General features: G+C 42.8%; 1 protein-coding gene across 1 annotated transcript; it reads left to right on the top strand.

The window, feature by feature from the left end:
* The first annotated feature begins 2,810 nt into the window (after positions 1 to 2,810).
* Positions 2,811 to 14,437, top strand: CD83 (CD83 molecule). Its single transcript, XM_048940155.1, has 5 exons — positions 2,811 to 2,923; positions 3,087 to 3,217; positions 10,887 to 11,100; positions 11,193 to 11,296; positions 12,823 to 14,437. Exons 1-5 carry the CDS (start codon positions 2,881 to 2,883, stop codon positions 12,976 to 12,978), a joined length of 648 nt encoding a protein of 215 aa, XP_048796112.1. The 5' UTR covers positions 2,811 to 2,880; the 3' UTR covers positions 12,979 to 14,437.
* The last annotated feature ends 233 nt before the right edge of the window (positions 14,438 to 14,670 follow it).

Here is a 14,670-nt window from a genome sequence, read left to right as displayed (position 1 = left end):
AGAATGAAATTTCTGTGATCATGCCATCTGGCTGTCTGTCAGCCAGTATGTTCTGAACCTGCTTTCTATCAAACTGACAGAGGGATCAGGGCTCAAAGAGAATTAAGTGCCTATGAAATTCATGAAAATCGGCAGCTGGGTCAGAGATCCAGAGGAGAGCCCCTGCTGAAGGAAAGGTAGGCAGGATGCAGCCTCTTTACATGCTGCTTGCTAATGTCAGTCATCACATGCATGGCTCTGGGCTCACCAGGGCGAATGGTGCTTCTTGCTCGGTGAGGCTGAGGGTTTACTGTTGGTGTAGCGGGTGATACTGCATGGGAAGGAGAGAAAGAGGCAATAGGGCACCTCTGTAGGAATGCAGATCTCATTAGTTCCCCAGGAGAACGTATTTTATGGTAAACTTCCACTTACACAACCATCCTGCTCCTGGGGCCCTGCAAAGGTGTGCATTTGTCATCACAGAAACAGCCCAACAGACAAACATTGCTCCTCACTCCTGCACCCAGACCAGTCCTGCTGAGCTCCTATCACTTCCACTGAGCACAAGCAGAGAGAAACTCAGAGCTCTTCCAGGGCTCTGGAGAGCATGGTCTTGCTCTTTGAAAGCATGCGAGTTATTAAAAGAACGGAAAGTACAGCCCAGTTCAAAATTTCCCTAAAGAAAAATCCCAGTCAGGGAAAGTTTAGAATCTAAATGATTTCTCTTCCTCCCTGCAAAGGGAGTTTCAGTTTCTGTTTTCCATGCGTCTCTCTCAAGCTTCACATACTTTGCTGTGGAATGGCAGCTTAGCATGCGAATACTTTTGGAGGAAAAGGGCTGTTTCACTTGAAGCTGTGCCTGCTCTGGAGCGAAAAACTGTTTTAAGAGATCTTACTCCTATATTTTAAACAACGGGAAGAATGTAATTTAACTTCTCCTTGGCAAATGTGTGTGCCATGTACATTTCCCAGACCAAACTCAAGCCTGTCCTTTTATGCTTACCTGTTACTGCACTTCTGTGTGGGCAAACCCGTGACCTCAGACTTTAAGCATGCCACAGCCCCTCTAAACTGCATCTGGTCGGGTCATTTTGGTGAGGCTTACTGTGGGCTGATCTACAGCAGGGGCGGCAGCTTGCTCTAGTTTACTCAGAATGGGTTTTCCTGTGATGGGAGGAAAGGTAGAGAAAGTTTTTGCCTTTTGACTGATTTACGCAAGGTGAATACGTAGCTCTGAAGGACTCATGGCATGAAGCACTTGGGTGAAAACTAAGTGCCCGGCTTGGAGGTAGGGTTGATGTGAATGGCTCATCAGGACAGGAGAGCCATCATTTTCATAAAGAACAGATGGGGAATATATATTATCTGGAACTCATTTCTCTCTAAGATTTCCTTCAGCAAAACCACCCCAACCCTCACTTCTGCCTTCTTCTCAAGGACTCCATTGGTTCAAGAAGGAGAAAGCAGTGGCAGGTCAAGATTTTCTCTCCCTCCACAGAGACCCACTGGAATTTAAATTTCACTTGCATCTGTCTTCTAAGAAATGGATTGAAGTCCTTCAAACAGGAAAACACTCACAGAAGAATAAAGCTCAGAGCCTGTTACATTTATCATGTCGGTCAATGAAGACAGAAGCTTTAAAAATAAGTAGGCTATTTCAACAATGAGGCCCCTGTGAAACTGCTGTCTAACTTCAGTCTTAGATCATGTTGGAGTTTCTGAAAGCATTAGTCACCCACAGAGCTTACTGGTGTAAGATGGACTTTTACAGGCTGAGGACTTTTCAAACAGACTTGTCCTCACAATGCTTTCTATAGGTGATTTGGCTTTAGGGTTCCCTGGAACCTGGCTTCAAAATGGGCTGACCATGCTCTCTCCATCCAAGAAATTTAATCAAAAGCCTCCTAAATGACTTCTCACCACCTGGCTCTCAGTAGCCTAAAGAGAGCAGCCAGAACTTGTTTCCAAAAATAATGTGTCATCAGCTTTCAGAGTTTCATCATTTGTAAGTGCTTCTGTGATCAACCTCAGACTTCCTCAAAAATTCTCCAAGGGGAAAGAGCTCTTGCAGATCATGAGGAGAGAACTTCTTTGGTTTTTTTTTTCTTTCTTTTTTTTTTCAGCTATCTAAAGGGGATGTCCAAACAGTTCCTCTGCTAGGAGCTGACTTGATTTGTTTTCATAAGGAAATTTTCCAGCATGTAATTTGGTAGAGTTATGTCACTTGAGCTGCCCCTGCTTGTTTTGAGGATGACAGAACGCACTGGAAGTGATGCTGCTTCTTCTAAAACATGAATGCCTATGCTGGGAGGAGATACATGCATATTGTTTGTAAGACTCAGCTGTTTTGTAAGCTCCTGGTTAGCTGAGCTGAGGCACAGAGCTCTACAAGTGCTGTGACTTGAAATTTCAGGTGTGGTTTTGGAAATGCCATCGCATGTGGTCAGCTTTTACACAGCCACTGCTCTTTTAAATTTGCAGAAAAAATGTTGAGAGGGGATTTCAGGAGGCTGGAAAACCCTTTCCCCCCTCCTTTCATCGGTCACAAAAGAGGTTCTTCTGATGCCAATTCTTGATGCCCTTCTTGCTGACCCCAGCACCTCACAGTCAACCTTATTTCTATTCAGATCAATGCAGAGGGGGAAAAGAATAAAGGAGAAGAGACTCTACCAGCGCAGGCAGTTGAGAAATGGGAGTGACCTAACTATCTGATGGGAGGAGCACAGGCTCCTACACGTAGGAATTTTCGCTGTGACGTGGGGCACCACAAGGTAAGACCTCCGGGGGATTCCCCAGTCTGGGTCCAGAAATATCACTCTAGAAGCAGAAGCAGTTTCACTCTGCTCTCATCCAGCAAAGAGGCACTGTGTTACTGCTCTGCGATTTGAAGCAGCAATACCCATGGCTTCAGCAGCCTATAGTCTGCTCATCACCCTGTGCAATGGTATGTAGAGAGCCTCACAGTTTTCATTATTTTGTTTTGTTTTATTTTATTTTATTTTATTTATTTATTTTTAATGCCTATTTTATGGGGATGTGTTTTGGGAAGACAGAAAGGATTACGTGGGTGATCACTGATAGAAACAATTTATATCTGTGCTTGGCAGTTTGGAGCTTGATCAATGGAGCTGCTGTGGCTGCCCCAGATGTTGCTGTGACATGCTCTGAAGAAGCTCTGCTGCCCTGTAAAGTTCTTCAGGATTCCTCGATCACCTACCAGGCAGTGTCTTGGTACAAAGTAAGAAAAAAAGCCAAAGTAACTTGAGTAGTCTGCTTTGCCTTCTTACTTGATACTGGCTTCTCTTGTGCAGAATGGGCTTTTTTGTGAAAAGGCATCCTTCTGTCAGTGCAGCAGAGATAAGGCAGCATTTGAGCTGATCGTGGGGAACAGATGGTTTCTGTGTCATTGTAGGCAGACTGTTTGAACATGACCCTTGCATTGCTCTTGGCCTGCTTTTCTATATAACTATTCCTAGCCTGCAGGGACCAGAATTTAGGGATTATTCCATGTGCAGCCTGCCAAACATCACTTCAAAGAGACTTTCCAGGATTTTCTTTAGAAAACCTTGTAACACCAGTAATGCTGTCTCTTGGTTGATCTTCCTCAGAAAAGAACTGATTTTTAGTTTGCAATAGAAGAGCTAAACAAAAAGACACAATTACTTTGAAAGGCTTGTCTAGTTAAGGTGAACATAAGGGAAGGATATGCAGAATACAGACAGAGAGCAAGAAATCCTGAATCATCTGTTTGTAGAAGTAAACTAAGTCACATCTTGGCTGCCTTGACTTACCTGCCATCTCCAAATCAGGAGTACCCTGCTTGTTGCCTGTCTGTGGGAGAGCTACAAGGATCCATTGGCTAATGAGCAGAAGGTACCATTTACCACTTTCAGTATGAAATTTCTCATAGAAAAAGAGACAGAGTTGTCCACTGGTTGAAGAAGTGTCCATTGACTTGCTCTGTAGGGACTGTGTATTCACATATCAGCACACAGACTGAGTTAATAGCGTGTGCTGCTTAACAGGCAAAAGGAGGGTTTTGTCATGCTGTGCCCCTGTTTTTGATGGGCAAGAACTGTTTATTTATCTCTGCCACAACATAAAGCCACAGCCTTGGCTTCCCCAGCAGTTTGGTCAGATATAGTTTTAAAATTATTCCCCCACAGGAAAATGAATAAATCGTGCAATCAGACTTCTGCAGCTGAACCTGCCAACACATCTGAATTGCACTGCAACACTGAGCACATCCTTCAGGGCCCAGCGGCAGCTAGAAGGCACAGACAGCAAACAGAAGCTAAAAGCCAAAAGCACTGCGAAACTCTGTAAGCCCAATTCTGTGTTGTCACACAGTTCTTCTAGCTCTACCTGAGCACAAACAGATTGCACGTGCAAGGGGGGTGATATTTGATGAGGTCTGCTGTGTATATCCCCTCCTTTGCAGCCCTCATCTGTGCTCCTCCTCTTTGAAGCACTCTGGCACTGGCACTGCCCTGTCCCGCCAATCTCCTCTCCCTTATGATCTCCTCATCTTGTTTCATGTGTTTTGCTCAGGAAGTGCAGTCCTTTCAGTGTCAAACACAAGAGGACCTCACTCCTTTTTGCTCTGCTGGCACTGGCATAAGAACAGGTGTTAAAATCAAATCAGCAGCAATGGCTGCCACCCACAGGGGTTGATACAACCAACTTATTATGTCCTTCTGGTTATTTGTCCCAGGGGTGAGATGGAAAGTAGGAATGGGACGTTAATGCCACTCCTGGAGATGCTAACTCAAGCCACAGCCCTAGCCATACTAGGAAAGCACAGCATCAAATCTAAAAAAGCCTCTCAATGGGAGAAAGTGATTTGCTCTCCATTTTGTGCTGGGGAAATGATGCTTATTCCACTTTTGAGGCTGGCAGAGTGGGTATCATCTTGAAGAGAAGGACAGTTAGCAGGTGGCTAAACCCAGCCTTGGAATGTGCCTCCTGGGCCCCTCTGCTCTGCAGTCCTCCCTGCTTGTTGTCTCCTCGTTGTCTGTGTGCAGCAGTCCCCATCCTGAACTTCAGGATCTCAAGGGAACAGTGGGGTGTAACTAGGCTGCCCAACGCAGAATTGAGCTGTTATTTAAAAAACAACTGCTAAAGGATTAATCAATAAACACCACATATACCCTCAAAGGGCTAATTAAAAGATAATTCCGACCAACGGTATGAAATTTCAGACTGTAAAGTTTAAACAGCTGTTAGGCTAGATCTTTTGTGCGAGGTCACTTTGAACTGTGCAATAAATGCAAGCAATTAACCTTTGCTTCTGCTGCCTTAAAAAATTACAGCGACGGTGTTACAGTGCTGCACGTGCAGCTCCTTGCACAGGGTGAACTCATGGTAAAAAACCCCTCTTCCCATTGGCACCTCTGCATGCTTCAACCAAGTAAGGGATACTTTTATGTAGTTTTCTACGACCTGCTTAAAAAAGAAGTGCTATGCTATTTAAAAGTACCCGCTTTTACAGTTCTGTGTGAAGAACTCATAGTTTGAAGGAGTTAATATTCTGGTGTCAAAGTGCAACTGAAAGTAAAAACAAAGCACGGCAGTCATCAGTTTCTTCGCTTTTGCTAATGTCTCAGATTGCAAATAGGCATGTGTGTTTCATCTGTCCAAAACCCAGAAGTATCCTTAACTCCTTCTGGACTGTTTGTAGGCATGGGATCGAGTGTGGGAATAATTCTGTACGTTCATAACAGTGCTAGCCATTAAGGGTGGTCCACTCCTAGGGACACAGGGCAACTCATATGCTATAAAACCACAAGCAATACAGATGCTTTGCAAGTGAGGACTGATAGCCAGGGCATAAGCACACAGGCACTGGCAATTGCCCATGGAAAGGCTGGTTTGAATTTCTGTGGCCCATCTATGAAATAAGAATCTGGGTAATGAAACTTTACTTACCATTCTGCCTCACACTGCTACTGAATACTGAACAGTTTGTCTTTGTATGGTACACTGAAAATGAGAACCACTTCATAAAAACACGTAACTATCGCTTTATATCCAGCCTGACAATCAAGTTGAAACATACCCAGATGAAGTCCCAGTGGTTATTTAGTTATGTTGTTCATGTGATAGCCAGAACAGTCTTAATTTAAAACAGATTTTGAGGAAGAAGAGGGAAGGCTGCACCTCAGTGGAGAAATAACACTTTATCACACTTCCCCGAAAAATATAATACTGTGGCAAATTTAGAGAAGGAAGTTGTATTGTAAGATAAAAGTAGATCTTATAGATGTATCACATTAATTTCACCTTCTTTCAAAGGAATAACTTCTGCTAAATGTGCATAGTAATTATCTATTGCCATAGGTAAATATTTTCTATATTACTCTGGTCTGATTGGTAACATACCCAAAGAAATACAGTCAAGTTCGGACGTCTATCTAGCTCCAAGTGGCTCCAATGCATTCATGACCGAGATGGAAAGGGAGCTGTGACCACGACCAAGACAATTATTTTGCTTGACATGCAAAGAGCCGCTGCTTTGTGCCCTTAGCTTAACAAATAGAAAGGCTCTGTGGCTGAGTCAGGGAATTTTCTGACCAGGCCCAGATAATGTGTTATGTGTGATTGCTTTGCTGTTGCTTTGGGTTCTTGGTGTTTTGGTTTGGTTTTTTGTTTTGTTTTGTTTTTGTGTGTGTGTGTGTGTGCTTGTTTTTCGTCTAAAGCACACTCAGAGTTCACTCACACTTGCTCACAATTTATATAGAGTTTTAGGGGGCTTTGTGTTTGTGTGTGTGTTATTCCTCAAATTTAACAGCAGTATCTCTATTATAATGCCATATAGGAACCATATGAATGCATCTTCAGCACTAATCAAATGTGAAAGTGCTTTAGTGCTGCAAAATGCACCTATTAAGTGGTTTCAGCTCAGTTGTGATTCATTATATGCTGGCTGTCAGGCATTGCCAGGATTCTAGATATTTTATTTCAGAAAATAAATCCCTTCTGGCTGGATATAGAGTATTTAGATTTCTTTAGCAGTCAAATGTTTAAGCTTGGTCTTTATTCGTGGTGAAATTTTACACAAAACTATTTTTACAATCATCCCACCCTCAGAAAAAGAAAATAGATTTATGTTAATGCATTCCGCCTTTAAGCTGGCATCAGTTTTGGACCTGAACCATTTTGTTTCAAATAAAAATTCGCTTTTATGGGAAAAGTGGATTGTATTGGCAGCTTGATTTACCTAGGAGCCAAAGTATCGCCTTAGTCTGGGAAGGGTGTGATGAGAAAAGGTATTTAGTGAGAGCAGAGAATATGAGTTGACTTGAAACCAGGTTGCTCTCACATGTACATGATAAAACCAAGCTTTAATTGATTAGTTAGGTGCAAGCACTACAGCACGGGTGAATTGCCTCTGTTTAGTGACACAACTGTGTAAGGCTATAGCAGTTTTCAAAACTACAGCTAAGGGACAGCCTGCTCAGAACAAGAGAAGGGCTCCTCCTCCTTCTACCACCTCATTTTTAAGTTCCATGAGGAAGAAATATTTGCTGAAGAGCTCTGAAATCTTTGAGGCATTATTCTACCTATTTGTCATAGTTCATCCAGTCAGAAACCAGAAATGTGTCAGCTCAGTATTGCTTTCAATCAGATCTGAAAATATTTATATCCTATAATATCTACACTTTTACTACTCCTGACGTGCAATCAGTCAACTGACCAGAGAATCATAGATTCATAGAATCCTCACATTTGGATAGGACCTTTGAAGCCCATCTAGTCCAACTCCTCTGCAATTTACAGGGGCAGTTAGATCAGGGTGCCCAGCCTCACCTTGAAAGTCTCCAGGGACGGGGCATCAACCTCATCACAGAATACATGTAAGGAAATCATATCTTCTTTGGATCAAATGTCTCCAAGCTTTTGAGAACTGGTGTAACTTTCACTGAAACTCACCACAGTAAGGTGACTAGAGAAAGTTGCTCAGGACTGTGTCCAGTTAGGGTTTAAACATCTCAAAGGATGAAGGCTTCACACCCACTCTATTTCTTCTCATTGCTTTGGAGGTGATGAGGAACAACGGATTTAACTTCCCTAGCTGACTTCTGAAAACAAGGGCCCTGCCTATGATGTACTTGACAGAACAAATAAGCAGACTTACATTTCTTTTGCTGCTTAGTTTTCTTGATGGAGGGTTTTATGCAGCAGAATGATGCTGCCTGCCTGCAGGTTCTCACTTCCAAGCAAAACTTGCACTTCAGTACTCTCTAGCAGCCAACTCTACACAAGTGGTTTGCTGACACTAACAGCGTTTGCTTCGCTCCCTCCATGCTTGTGTGGAATTCATTAGGTGGCAGCCCTGGCATTTACCTTGTGGTGTGCTGCCACCTGAAAGAGAGCCAGCATGGGTTATTGCTGGGTGATTGTAGGTGCCTGAGCTTTGCTGGGTGATTGTAGGTGCCTGAGCTATGCACTGATCTTTCTGGTGAGAGGCTGAACAACACTTCTTGGGCTTCCTTTCAAATGATGGGGCATAGGGCCTTCCCGTGGTAACTTGCTCAAGTGTTTCCTCGCTGCTCAGGGAAGCCTTGGTGTGTTTTGATGAGACGGCAGGAGCCGAGATTGCGTTGGTTCAGGCATCGGAGGGGTTGCAGTGACCTCTGAGCAGGGATGGCCGCGCTGCCTGTACGGGCTGGGGAAATGCCACCAGGTGTCTCTGTAGCCTCAGAAATGTAGGGAGGCTGCGAGCACTGAGCAGCACCAGTCTAGCCTGCCTCTGCTCCAAGGGAAGGGGAGATTTAATGGAGAAGGAGCGGCGCGCAATCTTAGAATTGCAGCTGCACGCATGAACCGTTCTCCTCCTCCCTAAAGGCAAAGGGTTTCGACCCCGCATCCAGGGCTCTCCTGATTTCTGCCCTGGCCAGGGAGCCCACGGGTAATTGGTGAGGCCGTCACGTAACTGTCTTTTATTCTGCAGCAAAGGCATAGTTCATACGGCTCTGCAGGCTTTGCTCTACTTGGCCTTACATAGGAGTCCCTCTGGCCAGCCTGTCCCTAGGATGCTGTCACAGTATTTGTCCTTAAATGTGCACCTCAAGAAGCTCTGGAGGCAGTAACAAAGCTCAGTGACCCCTCTAAAATAAGAAAGTGGAATCATAGGGTACATGGACTTAGTTGAGTTCTCCCTTACACCAGCAGTGATTACAATTGCATACAGAGTGATCAAAGTGTGACCTCAGCCACAAGTATCACTGTACCATTTACCACCCTGGGCAGCAGTTAGTCATGCTATTATTGATAATTATTCTTTTTTTAAGAAAAAAAAAAAAAAGTACAAACAAACAAAAAAACCCAGCCAACAAACAGATGAAATAGGGCACACAGGCTTGTTCTCTTTATTGCCTTATGGGTAGTTTTGCATTTCAGTGAGGAAGGGGGTGGCAAAGGAAGGGAAAGTGGTGAAAATGAGATCTGAGGGAGGTCAACTTTATCCACTTAACTGCTATTGACCCACATGTAACCAGAGCTGAACCCAGTACTCAGATTGCTCTGGCTGCAGTCCTGGCAGCATGCAGGGCCTGAAGATATCACCATCCCTGTAATACAGTGAGTCTCAACAACCTAAAAGCCATCATAGGCACTGCTTGTCCCTGAGCTGCTTGGGATCAAGCATAATAAGGAAGAGGAGCCGGGGTAAATTTACGGGGGGATTAAGAGGAAGAAGGTATTTTGTTCTCTCTTACTGGGTAAGGTGTGGAAAGTCCCAGGGAATTACTGCTCTGTGTTTCAGCTACGTGCTTAGAGAACATCCCCCCCCCCCCCCCCCCCCCAAAATAATAAAAAAACCCACTTTCTGAGAAAGGATATTAACAATAATGAAAATGTTGTGCTTTTGTCTGATTCCCCAGTTCCTAAAAAGTTCCCCGACTTGCAGCTTTTTTTACACCATTTTGCACAGAAGTACAGCAAAGCGTCAGGCCTGTATTTCTCCCCAGATCCTTGAGTATGCTTTCCTCATGCAAACACAGGAAAGAGAAACCAGATTCTCCTATCCTCAGCTGTGTTAATTTTAATAAGTTCCAGCGTAACCATTGCACCCTGATGCAGTAGCTATACCAATAGAATATAAGCACTGTCGTGCAGCCCAAAAATATGTCTATTAGAATAAAATAAGAAATAACACTAAAAAAGCTTTGGCTTATATTAGTGATAGATTTGGCTGAAAAATTAAGCCTTGGACTGTGTGAGCGAGCTCTGGCTCTGCTGGTCCACAAAAAGCCTAAATTCATTGATTGCTCAGGAAATCTTCACAGAGGGCACGCTGCCTGGAATCCCAGAAAGACACGGACGAATAGGAATGGACATGTACTAATTCAAACCCTTCTCCCATCTTTCAAATCAGGTTAGGGATTCCTCTGTTCTTTGTGGTTCCTAGCCAATTGTCATTTTCAGTGCATCTTATCGCTCCACCATACAAGCTGTTCTGGGAATACGCTTTATTCCTCCCGTAGCCTCTCAGCAATGCCAAGGAATGTAGCTCTTCTGGTTACAATTAAGAAATTCAACGTACAAATGCTCCCAAAGCACACCAAAAACCTGCTTGTGACCTTCACGCAAGTGAATCCAAATGAGTCGAAGCAATTTGTGCTCTTTGTTTTCAACAGAGAGTTGAGGGGAGGGGGGTGTGCTGCTCCTCCGGAGAGGCACTGTGCTTTCTGGGGGCAGGCTATACTTTCTTCAATATTGTATTCAGACAAATAGTGAAAACCGTTTTGGTTGTGAGCATGAATGTACTATTCACCCTTGAGCTTTTTTTCTCCTCATCTCTCTTCGGCTTCTATTTTCAGCCATAAGCCAGCTTTCAAACTCTCTCCTCTAGAATTTAGGATGACGCTGTTGCCCAAGACAAGAAACGTATTTGTGTTTTCCAGATGGCTGGAGTTGGTGACAGAATAGCATGGAAATTCCTTGACGTGGAATCTCATTATCCAAAAGGACTTGGAGGTTCACTGGAGCTCTCCAACAACACATTTCAACTGAGGATCAGAAATGCCACCAGCCAAGATAGTGGCACGTACAAGTGCACTTTGGGGGAACAGAGGGGAGACCGCAACCTGAGTGGCACCATCACACTAAAAGTAACAGGTATCATGTTCTGTTAGCGTTTCATGAAGGTAACAGTTTAAAAAATATTTTACGGACACCAGAAAAGCATAACACCTTATTTTACATTTTAGGTTGCCCTGGAATAGAAGATGAAAAACTGAAAAAATACAAAACCGAGCTTTTCATGCTGACTTGCCTTGGGATTTTTTACTTGTTGCTCATCTTCTTTACTTGTGTGAGTAATTCCCTTTGTTTTTCAAAGACAGGCAGAAACTCAGGTGCACAAGGAACACAGGATGGAGCCCCAAAGAGATAAAACATTTCACTCCACCCTGAGCTAACTCAAAGCAGACGGTTGTTTTCCTGCACCCTGCTGCTCATTTCTGCTTCCAGTTACTCCAAGTGCAAGTGCTCTTTGGTTTAAGAGTTAAGAGTGCAACAGTCCTTCTTGTCTGGTAGTCGGAAGAAGAATGTGCTCAGACAGAGAGGCACAGGCTTCCAGGTTCCAGATCCCACCTATGGCATTGCTTTGCAGGACAGAACAACAGACGAATTCAAGTCTACCTATTTTTTGCTTCATTTTTCAGACCTGTAAAGTGAAACATAGAATATAAAATCATAGAATGGTGAACCAAGCACAAAACCTGGGCAACTCACAGTTCTCGACTTAGAGTCATTGTGAGCCTCAACCAACAGCATCTCTAAACAATGGGCTTGTTCCTCCCTCCCCCTTCCTGTGGGAATGCTTTGAGATAGAGTTACAGATCACATTGTTAAAAACAAAGAGAAAACAACCCCAACATTTTGGGAGGACAAATTGAACTTTTTGCTGTCTATTTCCATATCTGCCTTATTGTTTTGTTCATCAGCAGATGAATCGTAACTGTTGATTGGAGAATATCTAATTAGCTGCAGCTAAATGCAGCTTTTCATGTACCTTCAGGGAGCAATTAAATTTATGCCTGTCTCTTTCTTAGATTGACAATCTTGCCAGTAATTTGTGCTGTTCAGACTAAAGTTTGACAAGATAAATCTTGTAGGAATTTGTTAGGATGAAAGTATGAAAGCAAGGATATCACTCAGAAAAGGCAGATGCCTCTGTTCTGCTCAGTGTTCTGAAAGAATTTCAGATCTCTAAAGAAATTTCCCATTCCCAGAGATAAAAAAAAATCCAGTTTTATTGGTGCTGTTAAAAAACGCAGAACAACATCAGAAGATAACCATTCTGATGGGGTGACCCATATCTTACTCCTGGGTGAGAGTCCAGTTTCAGGTATCAACCTAGTTTTCATCAGCATTTAATATTGCCCCGTTTTCACAAAGGAGCTTTGTTTTTTAAACGTCTGTTAAGTTCTTACAGGTTGCCTCGTCCTCTTTGTGCCTAATCTCCACTAAATTCAAAAGTGATATTAGGTTTAAGATTGGTGGCAGTTCTGGGGCTTCACCTTGACAACATGATGAAAATATTTTGTAGACTGGCCTGTGTTGAGAATAGGTACAAATGCATTTGATGCAAAACATCTTTACATGAAAATATGAACCAAATAGAGATTTCTCTTTGTGACCTTTTGACCTACAAAGCTCACTGACTGGGCAAGAAACAATACCTTTCTTTTATACTGGATGGTTCTGTTGACAAATAAATGCAAAAGATTTAATGAGCTAAGGAGAAAAAGCAAAACTTTTGAACTTCAAAAATGTTCTGTACACAAAAACTCTCAATTTTAAGTCTTCTTTTCTTTTTTTTTTCTTCTATTCTAGACATGTCTAAGAAAAGAGAGTATGTCTGCCAGTGACAAAAACAGAAGAGATTCAAAACACAATCTCACTCTCATCAGCACACGTGAAATGACGACATTCCGGGTTTTAAACAGTGGCAGCACGTGCAAAAGTGGCCTCACTTCAAGTTCTATTTAATTGGCCCTGTTGATGGCACCTATTGATTGTAGGTTCATCAGTGAACAAATGCCACGAGATAGATAGCGGAGTGATATGAAGAGGGCTGAAATGGTGACATATGGCTGCTTCAGGACTGCCCGACAGTATGGGCGACCTGTCAGTGATGTGCTTGTTCTGGACAAGCCTTCAAAAAGCACCATTATGCACTACAGTAACTTCTTGGTGCTAGGTTGCTAACAAGTGCCATTGCAGCTACACAACTGTGTTACAATGCTGTTAAGAAGCTGGTATCAACATTTTTCACTCTGCCATGCAGTCCTCTTGTTCAGACAGACTACTCCTGTGATGTGAAGATTGTGTAATAGGGGCACCATGGCAGTGCAAAGGCTGGAGGTTAGGCTTGTCAGTGAAGTAACTGGTATGATTCCTGCTGTTGTCCTGGATGAATCACATCAACATTCATTTTTAAATATTGGACTGACAGATAAGGAAGGAAGAAAATAGTTTGAAAGTCTTTCTGGACTGAGAAGAACCCTATCTCTGCAAGAGAAGTAGGTATGCACTTGCATAGTGTGTCCATCAGACATTTTCTAGAGGCATCTGTAGATAGGTTCATCCATAAGAAGCTTCTATACAACTGTTAACTTTAAAGAAGCAAAAATAAGAGGGAAGCAGCATGCAATTTTAAGGACATGCAAAGATGACTGTTAGTGACTTATAATACACAACTTCAACTGTATGAAATGAAGCCTCTATCGATCAAATGATAGCAGTAATGACCAAGGGAGAAACAGACCATCTACATCTTTGAGATGTATCAAGTCAGCTGTGGAGAAACAGGAACAGAAGATGGGGCAAATAAACACCAGCTTTCGATGTTAACAGCATGCAGTTTATGTGAAACAAGGCTATGAGAGAAGCCAAATTCAGGCTCACGATGCAAGGGTGAGAAGACCTGTCATTTTGGGCTGAAGAGGGCAAGAATTACTTTGGAGGTTGAAATTAAGTGACCACCTTTACAGTGCTGCTGGTGAAGCAAGTAGAGTCTAGAGTGACTGCGGATATTTATGCCACCATGGGAAGATTTGTGCCATAAAATGAGAATTTGCAAACATGTGAGAACACAATCAATACCTCCTACAAAACAAGCCAGTCAAGCACACAAAAACTCTTTGAAAGCTAAACTGCAGCATTAGGATTATTCAGTGCAGTTTGGAATTTCAGGCTGTGACAAGGAGGCTCTTTCTATAATCCTTTGACTAATTTTGAAGTGATGATGGGAGGAAAGCACCGTGCATCACTCAGCAGCATCTCTGTGAGTGGGGTAGATGTCTACATTGATGGAATCTGAGGGGCTTCTGACCAGAAGAATGGTTGCAAGGGGTATGGAATTTACTTGGGGCATGGTAAATTAACATCACATTTGCTTTCTTATAATCAATTTTTACATGTAAATGTGTGTAACATACTTGAAATAAAAATTCAGAGATAACGTACCGTTTGTTTTTCTGCATGCCACATATGGCAAATAATCCCAGAGATACTCCGTATCAATTGCAATTTCTTTTACAATCAACTTAATTACATCAAATAATGTAGATGCCTGATCCAGCCTCTTCGGTGGGAGAAGGCATGTGTGTGTGAATAATTGATTAAGAAATGGATAATTTCATGCATTTCTAAAGAATTAAGATTATTTGAATTTTCCTC

The sequence above is a fragment of the Lagopus muta genome, chromosome 3, assembly GCF_023343835.1.
Source record: "Lagopus muta isolate bLagMut1 chromosome 3, bLagMut1 primary, whole genome shotgun sequence".
Taxonomy (NCBI): Eukaryota; Metazoa; Chordata; class Aves; order Galliformes; family Phasianidae; genus Lagopus; species Lagopus muta.
This window is presented reverse-complemented; position numbering and strand designations above follow the sequence as displayed.